This window comes from Pituophis catenifer, unplaced genomic scaffold, assembly GCF_029215685.1.
Source record: "Pituophis catenifer annectens isolate HBS135680 unplaced genomic scaffold, rPitCat1.0.hap2 SCAF_2, whole genome shotgun sequence".
Taxonomy (NCBI): domain Eukaryota; kingdom Metazoa; phylum Chordata; class Lepidosauria; order Squamata; family Colubridae; genus Pituophis; species Pituophis catenifer.
Genome location: NW_027256882.1, coordinates 18,884,442 through 18,885,703, shown reverse-complemented (window position 1 = coordinate 18,885,703; position 1,262 = coordinate 18,884,442). Strand labels below are relative to the sequence as shown.

Here is a 1,262-nt window from a genome sequence, read left to right as displayed (position 1 = left end):
CATCTGAAATCCAAAGAAGATCTTTCTTGAAAGGTGAAAAGAGATATAAAAGAAATATTACTTTTTGTTTTCTCAGATACTGAAAAATGCACAAAGTGCCCGTATGATCAATATCCAACCGAGAACAGAGTCCAATGTATCCCAAAAAGAATAACCTTCCTGTCCTATGAAGAACATCTGGGCATCATCCTGGTCTCTTTTGCCTTCCTCTTGTTCCTAACCACAGGATTCATTTTAATCATATTCATTAAATATCTAGAAACTCCCATTGTCAAAGCCAACAACCGGGACCTCTCCTTCATCCTCCTGGTCTCCCTCCTGCTTTGCTTCTTGTCCTCCTTTTTCTTCATTGGCCGACCAAGAAGAGCCACCTGTCTTCTCCAACAAACAGCATTCAGCATTGTCTTCTCAGTAGCTGTGTCTTCTGTGTTGGCCAAAACAATCACAGTGGTATTGGCCTTCCTTGCCACAAAACCAGGGAACAGGGTGAGAAAATGGTTGGGGAAGAGCTTGGCCAACTCCATCATCCTTTCTTGTTCTGCTGGGCAAATTATCATCTGTGCCACATGGCTTGGAATCTCTCCCCCATTCCCTGACTCTGACTTGTACACCCTGCCAGGAGAGATCATCCTTCGGTGCAATGAAGGCTCTGTCACCATGTTTTATCTTGTCCTTGGCTATATGTGTTTCCTAGCTATCATTTGCTTCACTGTAGCTTTCCTGGCCAGGAACCTGCCTGGGGCCTTCAATGAGGCCAAGATGATCACCTTCAGTATGCTGGTCTTCTGCAGCGTCTGGATCTCCTTCCTGCCCACCTACCTGAGCACTAAAGGAAAGTTCATGGTGGTCGTGCAGATCTTCTCCATCTTGGCCTCCAGTGCTGGGCTTCTGGGCTGCATCTTCTTCCCCAAGTGCTACATTATCATCCTGAGACCAGATCTAAACACTAAGGAGCATCTAATGATAAAAGTGGGGAACTGATTGTGAATTGGTTTCATAGGCTTATAACATTTAATTATTCATTGAACTTATTACAGGGTTTGTATGCTTCCTTTGCATCTCTTTGATAATTAAGGTGATTGAATAATGAAAGAATTAAAACTACAAAGTTGAAGACCATTGAAATTAAAATCCCAACTAATAATCAAAGATAAAATATGTGAATTAATAAATAAATGTATGATTCATTTATCCACACTTGTGATCGGTGTTCTTTGCGTCTTGGACACAGAAAATTTGGGAGCTGAAACTGGTGATTGGCA

General features: G+C 42.1%; 1 protein-coding gene across 1 annotated transcript; it reads left to right on the top strand.

The window, feature by feature from the left end:
• Positions 1-264: 264 nt before the first annotated feature.
• LOC139309297 (vomeronasal type-2 receptor 26-like) lies at positions 265-963 on the top strand (the record flags this gene model as incomplete). The annotated part of the gene is made up of 1 exon (XM_070933351.1): positions 265-963. A coding segment is annotated over one exon (699 nt), but the record flags the coding sequence as incomplete, so codon positions are not given.
• Between the last annotated feature and the right edge of the window lie 299 nt (positions 964-1,262).